Raw genomic sequence first — 16,093 nt, forward strand, 5'->3', positions numbered from 1 at the left:
TAACTGTAGAAAGTAAGCAATGTATCTCATAAAGGTTTACAGTAATCTCTGAAATCCAGGAATCCGACGCCTTTTCTCAAAAGTCCATTTAAGTTTTTTTTTCCTTCCAGCACACATTAAATAACCACTTAGAGAAGTATAAATTATAGAACTAGAAGAGAATAGAACTGCACTGCTGATGCAGAGGAGGACAACACCTCTTCTTCAGCTACTCCAAACAAAAGTTGCCTTACGCTGTCGGCTAATGCAGAGTCGGAGGACGGCTTGGGGACAGCACCACCGTTGACAGTTGCTAGGAGACAGATGAGAGCGGTAGCAAGGGCTGAGCTCACGGACTTCTCGGTAATGGTTGGTGTCAGTGGGTCCCGCTCGTATGACACTTCCAGGGTGTTTTCGGTGGAACTGGACTTCTCAAGGGTGACCAGGAGGAAGAAGAGGCTGAGAAGGTCACCAGTACTGCACTTGGGGCCCCTGTTCTGATGGGCATCCTTTAAAAAGTCTACCTTGTCTTCAGAAATTGTTTGGTCACTTCTACTTTTTTCATTTAGTCAGTGTTTTTTCCAAAGCAAATTACAGCAGTTATAAGCTAGTATTTATCTGACACATTTATCCCAGGGGCTTATAGTGCTGGAAACACTGCAGTAAACTCACGGCAGGCATTCATTCATCTGTAGAGAAGATAAACTGACACCAACGACCTGCAGACAAAAGCAAGATTTGCTGTCTGAACAACTCCCAGCCACAGCTGGTAGAGTAGTGGTGAGTGCTTATCCTTTAAACCCAAAGGTCACAGGTTCAATACCACCCTTGAGCAAGATACTTATTCTCAAATGTCTGACAGTGCCTTGGTGGTGTGAGAGGACATGGGTTTGATTCCCCTTAAGCCTTAGTGGTGTTTGTATGTTCTCCCTATGTCTGTGTGGGTTTCATCCTGCAGTCCAAAGATGTGCAGTTGAGGTTCCCCCATAGTGTGTAAGTGACACTGAGAGTGTGTGTTCCACCGATGTAGGGATGAGTGATCCAGTGTAAGTAGTGTATCTAGCAGTGTAAGTCACCACACTGAATAAGGTGTGTGGGCTGATATACATAGAGTTCATTGGAAGTTGCTGGGGAAAAAAGTGTCTGACAAATAAATAAATAAATGTAAATGCTCCAGGTGAATAATAAGGGCCATCTGCAGCTGAAAGGCCAAAGACAAAGATGAGAAAAGCAACTGACCTGAGGACTTTGGGAGAGGAGACTGCTTGGGGAACCTGGTTTTGTTTTGTTCCTGGTTCACCTGAAAGGTTTCTCTTGGTTTAAAACAAAACTCGTTTTGCTTGTAAAATCTACTGCCCTGTATCTAGAATCATGTCCATGATTACCTCCAGTGTGTGTGGAGCCTGATGCAGATGAACCCTTATTAAAGTCGCACCTCTAAACACACACACACACACACACACACACACACACACACACACACACACATTTTCAGAACTGCTTGTCCCTTACGGGGTCACGGAACCCACCCGGTAACACAGGGCGTAAGGCCGGAGGGGGAAGGGGACACACCCAGGACGGGACGCCAGTCCGTCGCGAGGCATCTCAAGCAGGACTCGAACCCCAGACCCACCCAGAGAGCTGGACCCGGTCCAACCCACTGCGCCACTGCGCCACCGCACCCCCCCCCACCGCTAAACAATACATTTTATATTTCCTGGATATTTTGCATATGTACAACAGTGATGCTCATATGCAAATACAAGCCTTTGTTATTTAGGTATTTTACTTCCTTAAAAAGGCTCACACACACAAGTGAATACAGACAGAAAACCTCGTGGTAAAAAAACACAGTAAGTAAAATTTTTACATTCATTTGGTTTTTCCTTTATTTTTAAAGATTTTGATGGAATGATGAAATGTGAATTATTTGTTATACAACGGAGTTAGTGTTTACCTTTCATGAAATTAAATATTCAATATGTCAATTTTTGCCTCCTCAGTTTGCACAACACTTTTCTGTCTCTGTTGTTCTTTTGGACATTTTAACTATAAAGAAAGTGAGATGGTTTAGTTTGTGCTCAACTCTTTGTTTTAGGAACATGTTGGTGAACTTTTGGCTGTGTAAGTAGTGTATCTAGCAGTGTAAGTCACCTTGGTGAATAAGGTGTGCGGGCTGGTAACACTACAGAGAGTTCATTGGAAGTTGCTTTGGATAAAAGCGTCTGCTAAATAAATAAATGTAAACGTAAATGTAAAAGTGACTGATGATATTCATGTTACATAAATACTGTCATGGAAACAAGTTCTGAGTATTCATACGTTTTCAATGCATGTCCTCAGTAGTCTATTTTTACTGCAGTAATTCAGCGTAAGTACACCGCTGTGAGTTACTGGAAAGAGGGGAACCTTGAACTGGTCCCTGCAGGTTATACATCGTGTATTTTACCATCTCATCTAGCTCTTCTGTCCACATCTGATGTATAATAAGAATTTTTGGACAAGACTGAAGCAGCAAACTGTCTTTGTCCCATTTTGGAGACTGTGGACAGTTAGCTGGTGTGACTCATCAACGCACCTGGACATTGGAGTACATCTTTCATTTAATTCACTTTATTTGTATAGAATATTTATATGTTCTTCTTGCACAGTGATATATGACAGGGTGTAAATACACACACACACACACACACACACACACACACACACACACACACACACTTTCAGAACCGCTTGTCCCATACGGGGTCACGGGGAACCGGAGCCTACCCGGCAACACAGGGCGTAAGGCTGGAGGGGGAGGGGACACACCCAGGACGGGACACCAGTCCGTCACAAGGCACCCCAAGCGGGACTTGAACCCCAGACCCACCGGAGAGCAGGACTGTGGTCCAACCCACTGCGCCACTGCACCCCCCCCCCCAGGGTGTAAATAAAGAAAAGTAATTAAAAAACCAGACCATTGCATTTGACATGTTTCGTTCCCGAAGGATGTGTTGGACTCAATTGCAGAGCGAACAGACACTTATTGCAAGGAGAAACAGGAAGCGTGGTCAGGGACAGGCGCAGGTCTTCGATCGGCAAGCGTCGTACACAAGGATAATCCAGAAACGTGGTCGATGAAACAGGCAGGTGGTCAAAAACACAAGAAGGCAGATCTGGCTTTAGGGAGGAGAAGGGACACGGGGCTTAGGCTTAGGCTTAGGCTTAGGCTTAGGCTTAGGCTTAGGCTTAGGCTTAGGCTTAGGCTTAGTGAGCAAGCAGTTGGCAAACAAGGTTCAGCATTTGTCTTTGTGCAGCCTCTGCCTTTTAAGCCTCCCTCCCTGTCAAGCACCAGGTGTGCCTTGTCAAGCCCATGACGTGGGGGTGGCAGCATCGGTGCTCACCTGTGGCACCGTCACACCTTTTCACCACACAAATTACACACAAGTTCCTTAATGCCCAATACAAGCATAATAACACGAAATCAAAGCACAATTATGAGAAATTTAGAAATAAAAAAACTTTAAAAAACAGACTTGTATGATAATTGTTGCAATAAATTCTCGTAGGGGTCCTGTCAGCATATAATGTAAGGCTAACAAAAGCTGTCTGTTTTGTCCGTCGACACACACACACACGTCCTATATAGGGTCACAGGAAGCCAGAGCCTAACCCACCAACATTGGGCATAGGGCTGGATGGAGAGGGGACACACCCAGGACAGGATGCCAGTCTGTCACAAGGCACCCCAAGCAGGACTTGAACCCCAGACCCACCGGACAGCAGGATCCAGTCCAACCCCTCACACCACTGTGTCACCACACCCCACCTCCTGAAGCCACCTTCAAAGTAAACTCACTGAGGTGCACCTCCTCCCCCCCAACCTCAACCACTACTGGTCAGGTTAACCCTCTGTTTATTCTACACTGCGTCTGTTAACTAATCTATACTACATATTTTTATAAGCCCATATATTTTCTCCCTCTGTCTACAAATTCCAGAGATGTGAACACTGCCATTGTTTTGTTTTTTTTTTTATTGTCTTGCTTATTGTAATTGTCCCAAATTTTTTCTTTTTTTTTTTTCTTTTTTTAAATGTTCGGCACCAAACCAAAACAAAATCCTCTGTGTTTTACTTACTGGCCATAAAGTGAGTTCTAAGTTTTTTTAAAGCTTCACTTTTTTTTTTTCCTTTTTCTTTTTTGAATAAAATGAAACTTCGGGGCTGGCAGCATGGTGGTGTGGTGGCGCAGCAGGTGGTCCAGGTCCTGCTCTCTAGTGGGTCTGGGGTTCGAGTCCTGTTTGGGGTGCCTTGCGATGAACTGGCATCCTGTCCTGGGTGTGTCCCCTCCTCCTCTGGCCTTACGCCCTGTGTTGCCGGGTGGGCTCCGTGACCCCGTATGGGGCAAGCGGTTCCGAAAATGTGTGTGTGTGTCTGTGCGAAACTTCTGGGACAAAGATGGTACCTTGCTCCTTTAGTTTGTGCAGAGCAACTCTTACCTGTGCTCTGTACACATTTAAACAGCTAGGTAACTGTAATTCATTCAGGGTAATAACCATCTCAAGGGTCCAACAGTAGGAGCAGGAATTCAGATCTGGGTACATTCGAGACAGATAATTACTGAGACCGCTAACCTCTTTGACCGCAAAACTTCCCTTTTACATGTTCTACATGTTTCACTGCATCTGGACACATCAGCAGTGATTTCACCTGGGGACTGCTTGGTGTTTCATGGTCTTTCATCATCACCATCTGGAACCTTCACACACCTTCAACCGTGTTTGTTATGAATTTTGTAATTATTGGTTCATTCTGTATCAGAAAGAGTAAAAGCTAAGTATCTATGTATATACATGTGCATGAAGCAAGATCCTTTACCGCCATAACTTTTTCTGCACGTATTTGTGTCATTTTAGACCAGTCATGGAGTGGAGTGTGGCTCTCCTGCTGATCTCAGGTCAGTCATTGTTCTGTATGATTCTCAAAAAAATATACCTTATATAACACTCAGTGTTCCCAAAGAAACTCTGATGAATTTGATATTTATCTTTGGGGACTATATTGGTGTCTGGATTCTTCATGTGTATTGTGTTGTGTTGCCGTGTGTCACAGGGTTCTCCACACTTCATACAAACCTCTGTTCTGAGATTTATTTTGTGAACATGAATAAGAGCTGGACTGAAGCACAGAGTTACTGCAGAGAGAACTACACTGACCTGGTTACCATTGACAACCCAGAGGAAATGAACAGAGTGATTAACAGGGTAAACCTCACTGGTTATACTGGACCAGCCTGGATAGGACTGGAAAAGGGAAACTCATGGAAGTGGCAGTGGTCCCTGGAAGAGAGACGTCCCTACAGTGATGGACAGACTGGGTTTTGGAACTGGGACACCAGCGTAGGAGCACCTCACACTGTGGATGGGAATGACAACTGTGTGGGGATGAGAGACAACGGGAAATGGAATGATATTGGCTGTGACTCTAAATCTCCCACAGGATTCTTTGTTTGTTATGATGGTGAGTACTGGGATATTTATCATGTAAAACAAGTTAACATTTTGGAGCATCAGTAACAGCAAGATATGAAAGAAAAAAGAGTTTATTCTGTAATCTGGGTCTGTGAAAAATGTTTGGAAATGAAATTACAACCCATATTCCAAAAAAGCTGGAATAGTATAGAAAGTGGTAATAAAAACAAAAATGAATTATTTGTAAATTTACTTTTACAAAGCACTCCTTTTTCTTTTATTAGCATTTTAATAATGTCCCAACTGTTTTTGGAATTACGGTTGTATTTTGATTCTGGAAAGAAGTAGAAATGAGGAGAAAATGAACATCTCAGAATGTAACACTGTAACACTGCTTTTCAGTGTCACAGATGGTAGAACTCGCCATGTTTGTACATTAATATATACTTTTGTAGATTAATATAAACCTCATCTGCTATAAATAATACAGCGTGCTTTGATTCAAGCATTTGTGCAGCAAAATTTATGCTCCAATTTTATTACTGCTCTTTCACGGTCACTCAGTTATTCTTTTCATAAAATTTTCTTAACATATATTATAATCTTTAAAATGTTTCACTGTGCACTGAAATGAAGGAGCCCATTTGTTTGGCACACAATAAAAAAATAAAAAATATAACAATAAAACATTATGAGAAAAACCAAGTACACAGTTCATTTACACTGATTATGGTGAATAATTTTAGGGAAACATGACTGAAAAACACAACATTACATTTACCTTTATCCATTTAGCAGACACTTTTCTCCAAAGCGACAAACATCTCAGCAAAAAAACAAATTTGTGCATTACATGAGGAGAAAGAGACATAGTGGGCATTAACTGACGTTCAGGTCGACACAGGTAATTAAACACAGGGCTTTTCACATGGAGCAACAACACAGATACCTCTTGAGCTGGAAACATGTTTTGTTGTACAATTTTCTCTGAGCATGTGCAGTGTCTGTATCCCTGACTTATCAATCATCTGTAAATTAATGAGTCAATTACATCTTTACAGAGAGAAAACAATCCAACCAGAGCTACATCTTCATTAATCAAAGTAATAGGACCTGGATGGAGGCACAGAGATACTGCAGAGAGAATTATACAGACCTGGTCAGTGTGAGGAACCAGACTGAGAATGATCTCATACACAACATGACTAGAAATGGAACCTGGGTGTGGATCGGTCTGTACAGAGACTACTGGCAGTGGTCAGACCAGAGAAACTCCTCATTCCGCTACTGGGCACCAGGAAAACCGAATAATAATACTGGGAATGAGAAGTGTACTGTAGCCTCGATCACACAGACACTCAATGGAACGTGGGATGATCGACAGTGTGGTGAAAATCACCCGTTCCTGTGTTACGATGGTGAGTTGAATTTGATCCAGAGCAAAAATATTGGAAACAGTATTTTAAGTTTTGTTCGGGATCTTCTTCATTTTCTGCTTGTATCTTTACACCTTTTGCGGCCAGTTGGACGTAGAGATGCTCACATGGGTAACAGAGGTGCAGAAAAGGATGTTTTCATCTGCAGCACTGAAAAATGTTTTCTATTTGTCAAAATAAAATATTGTGCATTGAGAAGTATTTGTGCAAAAGGTACAATCAGCAATAGCTCAACACAATTATTTAGGTTTTTTGGCTAAAGAAGAAAATTCAATTGAATTCCATTTCCTTTTCATAGAGCGCTCTCTCACACAAGCAAAAAATTTGAATAGCTGTATTGTCAGAATGACGTACACACAGTTATTGAGACAGGAAACTAAAACCTGTTACGACTGAGAGTCGACACGCAGGATGTTGGACCCAAGTGCAGGATCTGTATTGCAATCAGGAGGGACGAGTCAAGTATTGTAGTCGGGGACAGGCGAAGGGTCGGCTCGACTGGCGAACGATGTTGGGGCGAGGATCCCGAGACGTTCTCAATAGGGGATGGATCGTTACCGTGGGAGTCGTGGAACAGGGCAGGCGAGTAAGGAGGAGAGGGGCAAGGAGCAAGAACAGGTACGGATGGCTAGTGAGCACAGAGAGGACAGTTGTCTCTGTTGAGATGCGTTCGCTGGAAGGTGGTGGTTTGGTACCTTTTGTACATCCCTGTCCTGGCTGGTACCAGGTTTCTCATCTAGGGTGTATTGTGGGCATGATGGTACCAGATGTTACAGGTGAAACATTTTTAGAAAATAGAAGTATGATTTAGTTTTTTACTTTTTAGCATTTTTACACTGTTGGCTCTCTTCACAGTCAAAGTGAACTACCTTCAGTGTTTCCTTTTTCAGGTGTATTACTTATCGACTTTCATGCACAGATAGTTGAGGGAACAATACAGGGCAGCGAGAGTCAGGGAAAAAATTTAAAATATTGGTTAATGGTGAGTTGATGGGGTGCGGTGGCGTGGTGGCTTGGGTGGGTCCTGCTCTCTGGCGGGTCTGGGCTTTGAGTCGTGCTTGGGGTTCCTTGCGATGGACTGGCATCCCTTCCCCCTCCAGCCTTCCACTCTGCGTTGCCGGGTTAGGCTCCGGCTCGCCGCGACCCCTCTCGGGTTAAGCGGTTTCAGCCAACGTGTATGGTTGATGGTGAGAAGAAGTTGTAATTTTACCATACCATGGAAGATACTTGTTTCTTCAGTTTAAAATAAATAAATTAATAAATAAATAAAACGCTTTAAATTCTCATCAAAGACATCCTGTCCATGTTTAATACCCTTCTATTTATATTTAGCAAAAAAGAAGACACTGTCAGTAAGGAGAGCGAGTTTGAATGAAAAATTTCAATTTCAGTCCCCCTGATCCTGGTACAAGAGAACATGACCTGGAACGAAGCCCAGAGCTACTGCAGGGAGAACAATGTGGACCTGGTGTCTGTCTACAGTGAGGAGATCCAGAACTGGGTGGAGAGGATGGTTAGAAGTGCCACCAGTTCCCATGTGTGGTTGGGTCTGCGCTTCTCCTGCAGATTGAAACTCTGGTTCTGGGTCACCGGAAGCGTGGCCTGCTACCAGAACTGGGTTCCGGGCAACGGGAGTGGAGCTGGACACTGTGGGAACACTGCGGCTGTCCAATCTGGAGGAGGACATCAGTGGGTCAGTCTGCCTGAGACTCAGAAGCTCAACTTCATCTGCTCCAAATAGGCAGGTGAGTCTGATCCACTGACCTGTAGGACTGTCTGTCTGAGCTGCACATGGACAAGAAAACACCAGTGCTTTTTCCTTTGTTTCTTCTTCAGGAAACAAGGAGCACATCAACATCCTGTAGATCCTGACAGTTATGGAGTCTCTTTCTCTCTTTTCATCAACTCTGAATCTCTTTTTCAGCAGAAAAGCAATGCTATTGTTTTAAATTAATTTTCCTATAATTAATTATGTAATTATTAGAGAATTCATTAATTGTTAATCTGTTAATTGTTTTTTCAATTTATTTTTTTCAGTTTTTGTTTTTGAAATATTTAAAAGGTTATAGTCAGTTTGTTTCTGTTTTCAATAGCAATAGTTTGACAATGAGAATATTTTGGCTAGTAGTACTGGTAGTTTGACTTAAATCAATAGGTTAGTCCAAATCTGTATCTGTGTGTGTGTGTATGAAATACGTCAAAAATGTCAAATTAAATATAATTTAAATTTAAATAAAGAGACAATTAACTTCTCATTTTGTAATGATTGTTTGTACAGTCTCCTTTTTTCTGTGATCTCAAAGCTAGTACTAGTTTATGCATGTGTACATTTCAATGTGAGTGAATCAATTTATGCATCAAAAATGTTTAAATACCATTTTTTTTCTGTTTTATTGTTGTGTTTTTTCATTTATTTTAATTTTTTTCCCAAAACATAAAATTAAAATAAATTAAATTAAAAATTACGTCTACTGTCCGTTTCTTCTAAAATCACTTCTTTAGGAGTGCAGTGCTTCACGGATGTATTGTAAGTGAAAGATATTATTTACTTTAATTTAAGTAGGAGAAGCCTGGGGAAAGAATTTTAGTATTTTCTATATTTTTGTAAGTACAATATAATCAAGCTTCCATTTTACCTCGAGACCAAGAGGAGATGATCATTCCCGACACTGTGACAAGATCACAGTACTCCTCCACATCTGGTCCCTTGATGGTCTCACTCTCAACGCATCCAAAATCGAAAGTGGGTGAGATCTCAGTTTCGGCCCTCATCAGGTGGATTGAACTCCCCCTACCCCTCAGTACTACTGAATCCTTCACACCATTCAAGGAGGCTCTTTAAACTTTTGGACCCACTTCTCTGCTGATGTCCTACCAGCTATAATATATAAAATTGCATCACACCATCTATCATGATCATCTCTTTGTTTCCTATTTCACTCCCTGTTCCGTTGGCAACTGCTGGAGTAAAGTGTGTCTGCAAGTTCTCAGTTCTGACCTCCCTTCCTGTTGCGTATCGATCTTCGGTTTTGTTATATTTATTTTAACTTGCACATCATGGAAATGAATTCTGCCTTAATTAAATGCTTTATTTTAAATGCCAGAGGCTGAATTTTAAAATCTAGTAAATTTCTCTGTTTTTGTTGTTTCCCCAAAAGCGCGCACGCACACTTTCTGAACTGCTTGTAGTAGACAAGCGAAGGGGTCTGACTGGGGTGTAGCGTTAATTAAAAGTTTAATGATAAATACTCAAACAAAGGTCAAGGTGACTTGGTATCAGACCTTGGATATTTTATAAAGAAAATACTAATTATTATTATAATCATTTCTTTCATAGTAGTTCATTTTCCCTGCGGCAAGTTAATGTTTTTCCTACCCGTCCTTCTTTCCTGTGCTTCTTTAAACAGCAAGAAATATTCCTGCTAATTCTCTCCACCAGGAGCTTGACTCTCCTGTTGTGTTATTAACTAATGAATGCCCTCAGCCTTCAAAAAACAGAAATAATGTTGTCCATTGTGTTTCTCTGGTGTTAATGAAAACAATAGTTTGCATATGTGATTAAAATACAGATAGTGATGTGAACATAGAGCAAAGAAACAGAACAGAGAATTCAAAGCTCATAATATCCATAAGAGAGTGTAGAGGAGAAGTAGGAGAAGAAAAAGTGAGAAGAGAAAGGACATTTACCTGATTCATCTGGAAAAAATCACTCTTCACAGGTAAGGCTTGTTTAAGTCCTATACTGTACTAACAATTACACACACACATTTTCAGAACCACTAGTCCCATACAGGGTCGCAGGGAACCGGAGCCTAACCCGGCAACTCAGGGCGTAAGGCTGGAGGGGGAGGGAACACACCCAGGACGGGACGCCAGTCCGTCGCAAGGCACCCCAAGCGGGACTCGAACCCCAGACCCACCGGAGAGCAGGACTGCGCCACCACACCCCCTTACTAGCAATCAATATGTATTAAATGCATAAAAATCTATGTTCTCCAGCGGGTGAAGTCATATTTTCAGTAAAAGAACAATTTAACATTGCATAGCTTCCATGGATTTTGAAAGATGAGAGTGTAATAAAAAGTGAAAAGTTAAATGCAATATAAATAAATAACAACTGAACAAATAATTATAACAAAATTATGACACATAACAAAAATCATTTTAAGTTCTGAAAAAAAATTAACTAGAACTGTTTTCAACAAAACGTTTGTCTGAGTGATGCATAGAACTCAGCTTTTTGTGAAAAGGCAGTGTGGAACTTTAATAAATAAAACAAAAAATAGAAATAAAAACTAAACAAAAAAATTAAATAATAATATAAATTAAAATAATTTATTTAAGCAATATAAAATAATGAATTTAGTAAATAAAAATGATTCTTATTATTATTGCACACACACAAGCACACACACACTGTCTGAAACCACTTATCCCAAGCAGGGTCGGACCGGAGCCTAACCACGCAGCAAAGGGCGCAAGGCTTGGGGGGAGGGGATGCACCCTGGATGGGATGCCAGTCTGTCGTACAGCACCCCAATAAATTATTAATATATGCATTACTGTTAATTATTTATATTAATGTTTATATATAATATAAATATTATATTACACATTAATATGATTAAAATGCATTTAATATATTATAAGTATGTATGATTCACTTATACTACTATTTATTTTTATTATTATTATTATTATTATTATTATTATTATTACTATTATTATGATGTACATCACTTTAGATAAAACCATCTGCTAAATAAATAAATGTAGTAGTAGTAATAATAATAATAATAATAATAATAACAACACTGTGTTATTGCCTACATGTGTCTCGTGTGCACCGGACAGTATCATTGCCACAAAACCCATAAGTCTAAATTGTGTGTGTTCCCTGCAGGCTGACAGAACACAGGTATGGAGTGTCGAGTGTTTCTCCTCCTGCTGCTCTCAGGTCAGTGTCTCCACTGTTTGTACTACGGTATAAATGTACCGAACTGCGGTGTCTCCCAGGTCCATCAAGTTGCTCAAATTGTTGTGTGAAATCCTCATAATGAGAGTAAAACAAACATGTGTCTGAGTGTGGAAAGTATGTGTGTGTCAGTGTGTGTGGTTTAAATCCATATCGATTATTGCAATCTGAATATTACATTAACTAATCAACATGTGTCTGTACAATACAGGACTCTGTACACTGTCCTCATGTTTCACTCATCAATATTACTTTGTGAACATGAGTAAGAACTGGACTGAAGCACGGAGTTACTGCAGAGAGAAGTACACTGACCTGGTTACCATTGACAACCCAGAGGAAATGAACAGAGTGATTAACAGCGTAAACCTCACTGGTTATACTGGACCAGCCTGGATAGGACTGGAGAAGGGAAACTCGTGGAACTGGCAGTGGTCCCTGGAAGAGAGACGTCTCTACAGTGATGGACAGACTGGGTTCTCAAACTGGGACAGCAGTCAACCTGACAATTATGGTGGGAATGAGAACTGTGTGGAGATGAGAGACAACGGAAAATGGAATGATCTCCCTTGTGAATATAAATGTCCTACAGGATCCTTTATTTGTTATGATGGTGAGTACTGGGAAATTTATTGGGTAAAAAAGTTAACATATTGGAGCATCGCTAACAGCTGTGTACAGATGTTTACATCATGAAAATGGAATGATAGGTCCTGCTATAAGAAATTTTTATTTCTTTGCTCTAATGGTGAGCATTTATGGCCATTTTTAATTACAAAAAAAAAAATGAATACTTTTAAAAAAGAAAGGTAACACTACATTTGACATACAATGAACTCAGTAATCCATGTTTAAAGCCTCTTTTTCTCACATTTTTCTGCTGAAAGGAGAGAAATCTACTTAAATACGGTTTTAAAACATATCCTCTTAATCCAACTGTATCTTTACAGAGAGTGGTGAAGGTGACCAGAGATACATCCAGATTAATGATGCAAAGACATGGAAAGATGCTCAGAGATACTGCAGAGAGAATTATACAGACCTGGTCAGTGTGAGGAACCAGACTGAGAATGATCTCATACACAACATGTTTACAACTGGATGGGTGTGGATCGGTCTGTACAGAGACTACTGGCAGTGGTCAGACCAGAGAAACTCCTCATTCCGCTACTGGGCACCAGGAAAACCTGATAGTTATGATGGGAATGAGAAGTGTACTGTAGCCTCGATCACACCGACGCACAGTGGAACATGGGATGATCGACAGTGTGGTGAAAATCACCCGTTCCTGTGTTATGATGACGGTGAGTTGAGTTTGATCTGCAGAACAATCTCTGAGACAATTATCTGTTCATAGTGGTTCTAAGAACATTTTTATAGCCTAGTTAATTTGAATTTATTTTGTATGACACCCTCAAAACATACTAGTTCAATTATACAAATAAAAATTTTAAAAAAGAAAAAAACACACACACAAACACACAGATGAAGCTAACATTAGCAAACAAAAAAAAAAAATCTGGGGGTCCAGTGCCAGTTAGGAGCGCACCCTTCCTGGGCATTTTGACAATTAATTATGCCAAAGTAAGAACGAAATGCTGCGTTAATGGCTGTAGCATCCGGACGGGAGTCCGACAAAGACGCGCGTTGCTGTTACGTCCGAAAATGGACGAAAAGTAAAAGGAACCCACGTGCAGAGTGATACTAGAAGTGCACTGTGTGTGTAAGCCTTGAAACAAGCAAACACACAGCCTTCGCATAAGACGAACAGCGAAGCGCCGATCTGCGGCTGTGCGACTTGGACCCAGAGGCGTGACGAAATACCGGACTGGAACGCTGGACCGGGACTGGAGCACAAGCGGCAGGAGTAGACAGGACGGGCACTCGGGACCGGAACATAAAACTGAGGAAACAAGAGACTACTAATCGCAAGGAGACAGCACAGTGACCTTCTGTGTTCCCCTCCAGCTCCGCTCATCCTGGTCCAGGAGAATAAGACCTGGAATGAAGCTCTGAACTACTGCAGAGAGAACTATGTGGACCTGGTGTCTGTCCACAGTAAGGAGATCCAGAGCTGGGTGGAGAAGAAGGTTAGAAGTGCCACCAGTTCCCATGTATGGATCGGTCTGTGCTTCTCCTGCAGATTGAAACTCTGGTTCTGGGTCACTGGAGGTGTGGCCTGCTACCAGAACTGGGTTCCGGGGAACAGGAGTGGAGCTGGACACTGTGGGAACACTGGGGCTGTACAGTCCTGAGGAGGACATCAGTAGGTCATCACCAACTGATGATAAGTGGGTTACTGGAACTAGAACAAGGCATGCATGGACAAGAGATGAGAATAGGGAACTGTTGGAATGCTACTACACAAGTAACCCCAGTGAAAGGGGTTACATGAAGAGGATGTGGGATCTATGGATACTTTGAAACCCAACATCAAGACTAATGCCTAAACAACTAGTAGCTCAGTGTTACAACATCCACAAGAAACAGTTGCTATCATAACTAGAGATTGATGAGGTACAACACAAATGTTATGGCAAGGGGGAGCCAGGATGACAGGTCAGGGGGGAGATATCATCATCCCCACACTCCAAGATTGGGTACCAAGCCCCAAGAACAATGAGCCCTTCTAGGCTGAATGCAAGAGCAGCTGACCTAAGAGATAAGATCATGGCTAAGAAGGACACTTGGAAAACATCTGGAAGAAGGAGGCATCATATAACAACAAAGCCCAGTGGCTAGTGGATCTAAAAGCAGACCACAGCAACCTCCCTGAACAGGATCCAGTAACCATCACAGTGGTAGACATCCAAGAAAGAGTCTCAAGTATGAAGAACTGGGCAGCACCAGGCCCTGACATGATCCATGCCTTCTGGGTAAAGAAGCTAACTGCACTCCATGAGTGCCTGGCAATGCAAATGAACCAGCTGCTAATGGATGGGACCCACCCTGAATGGTTAACAGAAGGCTGGACCCCCAGAAAGGAGCAGTCCCATCCAACTATCGCCCGATAACCTGCCTCTGCACAACATGGAAGCTGCTCTCAGGTATCATAGCGGCTAAGATGAACAGGCATATGGCTCAATACATGAGCGGGGCCAAGAAAGGAATTGGTAGAAACACCAGAGGAGCAAAACACCAGCTACTGGTAGACAGAACAGTCACTCGAGACTGCAAGACCAGACAGACCAACCTGTGCACCGCCTGGATTGACTACAAGAAAGCCTATGACTCGATGCCTCACTCATGGATCCTGGAATGCTTAGAACTATACAAGATCAACAGGACACTAAGAGCCTTCATCAGGAGCTCAATGGGGCAGTGGAAAACAACCCTAGAGGCCAACTCCAAGCAAATTGCGCAAGTCACCATCAAGTGCGGTATCTACCAAGGATATGCATTGACCCCACTGCTGTTCTGCATAGGCCTGAACCCCCTCAACCAGATCATCACCAAGACTGGCTACGGATACCGACTACGGAATGGAGTAAACATCAGTCACCTCCTCTATACGGATGACATCAAGCTGTATGCCAAGAGTGAACAAGACATCGATTCCCTGATCCACACCACCAGGATCTACAGCAATGACATCGGAATGTCATTCGGATTGGATAAGTGTAGTCGGATGGTAACAAAGAGAGGGAAGGTAGTCAGAACTGAGGGGATTGTACTTCCAGAAGGCAATATAGCAGATTTTGAGGATAGCTACAAGTACCTTGGAATCCCGCAGGCGTATGGGAATCATGAAGAGGCCGCAAAGAAAGCAGCAACTGCCAAATACCTGCAGAGAGTACGGCAAGTCCTGAGAAGTCAGCTGAATGGGAAAAACAAGGTCCGAGCTATCAACACCTACGCCCTGCCGGTCATCAGATACCCCGCTGGCATAATAAGCTGGCCAAAAGAGGAGATAGAAGCCACTGACATCAAGACAAGGAAGCTCCTGACAATGCATGGAGGGTTTCACCCCAAATCCAGCACCCTGAGGCTGTACACTAAGCGGAAAAAAGGAGGCCGAGGACTAGTGAGCGTCAGAGCTACTATCCAGGATGAAACAACAAAGATCCTTGACTACATCAGGAAGATGGCCCTGACTGATGAGATACTTAGTGAATACCTCAGGCAGCAGAAACCCGAGAAGGAGGGCAAGGAAGAACAGGAACCATCATGGATGGACAAACCCCTACACGGTATGTACCACCAGCAGATTGAAGAAGTGGCTGATATTGAAAAATCATACCAGTGGCTG

General features: G+C 42.2%; 2 protein-coding genes and 1 long non-coding RNA gene across 3 annotated transcripts; all 3 read left to right on the forward strand.

Moving 5' to 3' along the window:
* The first annotated feature begins 1,800 nt into the window (after positions 1–1,800).
* Positions 1,801–8,720, forward strand: LOC108930634 (C-type mannose receptor 2-like). Its single transcript, XM_018745986.2, has 6 exons — positions 1,801–1,832; positions 4,879–4,919; positions 5,075–5,482; positions 6,495–6,851; positions 8,261–8,614; positions 8,706–8,720. Exons 2-5 carry the CDS (start codon positions 4,886–4,888, stop codon positions 8,608–8,610), a joined length of 1,149 nt encoding a protein of 382 aa, XP_018601502.2. The 5' UTR covers positions 1,801–1,832; positions 4,879–4,885; the 3' UTR covers positions 8,611–8,614; positions 8,706–8,720.
* A 1,787-nt stretch (positions 8,721–10,507) lies between these two features.
* LOC114911857 (uncharacterized) lies at positions 10,508–12,071 on the forward strand. The gene is made up of 3 exons (XR_003797989.1): positions 10,508–10,588; positions 11,773–11,826; positions 12,056–12,071. It is a non-coding gene; the product is annotated as an uncharacterized LOC114911857 (long non-coding RNA).
* A 34-nt stretch (positions 12,072–12,105) lies between these two features.
* Positions 12,106–14,099, forward strand: LOC114911902 (macrophage mannose receptor 1-like). The gene is made up of 3 exons (XM_029256389.1): positions 12,106–12,457; positions 12,795–13,148; positions 13,813–14,099. The coding sequence occupies exons 1-3, from the start codon at positions 12,106–12,108 to the stop codon at positions 14,097–14,099; spliced, it is 993 nt and encodes a 330-aa protein (XP_029112222.1).
* Positions 14,100–16,093: the final 1,994 nt, after the last annotated feature.

Source organism: Scleropages formosus, chromosome 11, assembly GCF_900964775.1.
Source record: "Scleropages formosus chromosome 11, fSclFor1.1, whole genome shotgun sequence".
Lineage (NCBI taxonomy): Eukaryota > Metazoa > Chordata > Actinopteri > Osteoglossiformes > Osteoglossidae > Scleropages > Scleropages formosus.